The sequence below is a fragment of the Halyomorpha halys genome, unplaced genomic scaffold (assembly GCF_000696795.3).
Source record: "Halyomorpha halys isolate HHAL.00 unplaced genomic scaffold, Hhal_1.1 Scaffold44.1, whole genome shotgun sequence".
NCBI classification, from domain to species: domain Eukaryota; kingdom Metazoa; phylum Arthropoda; class Insecta; order Hemiptera; family Pentatomidae; genus Halyomorpha; species Halyomorpha halys.
Window position 1 is genome coordinate 373,304 of NW_027115243.1, and position 1,233 is coordinate 374,536.

Here is a 1,233-nt window from a genome sequence, read left to right on the forward strand (position 1 = left end):
AAATTCTTTTTATTTTATTTTAAATAATTTTTTTAATTATTACAATATATATTTAAATTCGGCAATAATGAAGCATTGCCAGATCAGTAAGTAGTTATTAAAGAAAATCAATTAAATTAATTAGAATGAAAATAATGAAATTAACTTGATTCTAATTAAAAACAAACTTAATAATAATAAAAGATAAAAGGTATTAAAACTAATGAAATTCTTAATCCTTTGTCTAATTTCCTTTAATAAAGCATACCCTCTTTATTATAAGAGAATTTTAATTATAATTCAATATTCTTTAATGACAAAAGTAATAGAGCTTATGACAAAGGACAACGCTAACTAATCATTCAAAGTTAAATTTAATTTATCTAGACTTTGTACTCACCCATGTCCCTGGCTTTGTAGCAGTCTGGTCCCAGGTACTTGATGTTGAAAGGAAGTGGTGTCGGTGCATTCTCGGTAATGCAGTGTGAAAACAAGCCTTGCCTCCATCCAGAAGCCATCAGCCAGTCGTTTGAAATGAGTGCTAATACGAGCAATATCATCACCATCAAACCACAGATGAATGCTATCACCTGAAAAAAGATAATAAAAATCCATAAATAAAATTATATACTAATTCAAGATATTTATGAGCATTAAAAAATAAAGAGAGAAAGAAATGTTTTATTCAACAATACTGCTCAAATACATCAAGTTGCTAAAACACACAGCATAATTATCAATCCACGATTGGATATATGAACACTTTTCTTTTATTTTTGACATATTTTTATCGCATAAATATAAAATGTACAATATTTACCATATTGTTTTGGGATACCCCCTTTTACAATACATTTTTCCTGATAATAATTACACTTTAAAAACTTCTCTATTTAAAATTTTGGTAAAAAAAAAAAAAAACCAAAACATTATTGAATGAAAAAAAATACATAGCATTGGATAGAATAAAATACATACCATTGAGTAGCATGAAATTTACGATAATATATGTTTAGTTCTTTTGTGATTATATTTATGGGTTGTACTTATACTGTAATTACGTATTTCTGTGATAAGAGGGTTTAATGAGTTGGGTTAAGACAGGAAGAAATTATGTGTGAGCTGATAAATGTAATCCTGTACGGTGTTTATATTTAATTCAGTGTGCATTTTAGATATTCTTGTGTAATATGGGTATTTATTAATGATTCTGAGGCATTTGTTTTGAAATAATTTTTTTTTTTTTTATATATT

General features: G+C 26.2%; 1 protein-coding gene across 4 annotated transcripts in view; it reads right to left on the reverse strand.

Annotated features, from left to right (window-relative positions):
* Positions 1-1,233, reverse strand: part of LOC106688755 (transmembrane protein 47) — a gene marked incomplete at its 3' end in the record, with an annotated part of 213,469 nt that overhangs the window by 6,378 nt on the left and 205,858 nt on the right. For all 4 annotated transcript variants that reach the window (XM_067052313.1, XM_067052314.1, XM_067052315.1 and 1 more), the window contains 1 exon segment: positions 380-569. In XM_067052313.1, the coding sequence (XP_066908414.1) occupies positions 380-569 (190 nt within the window).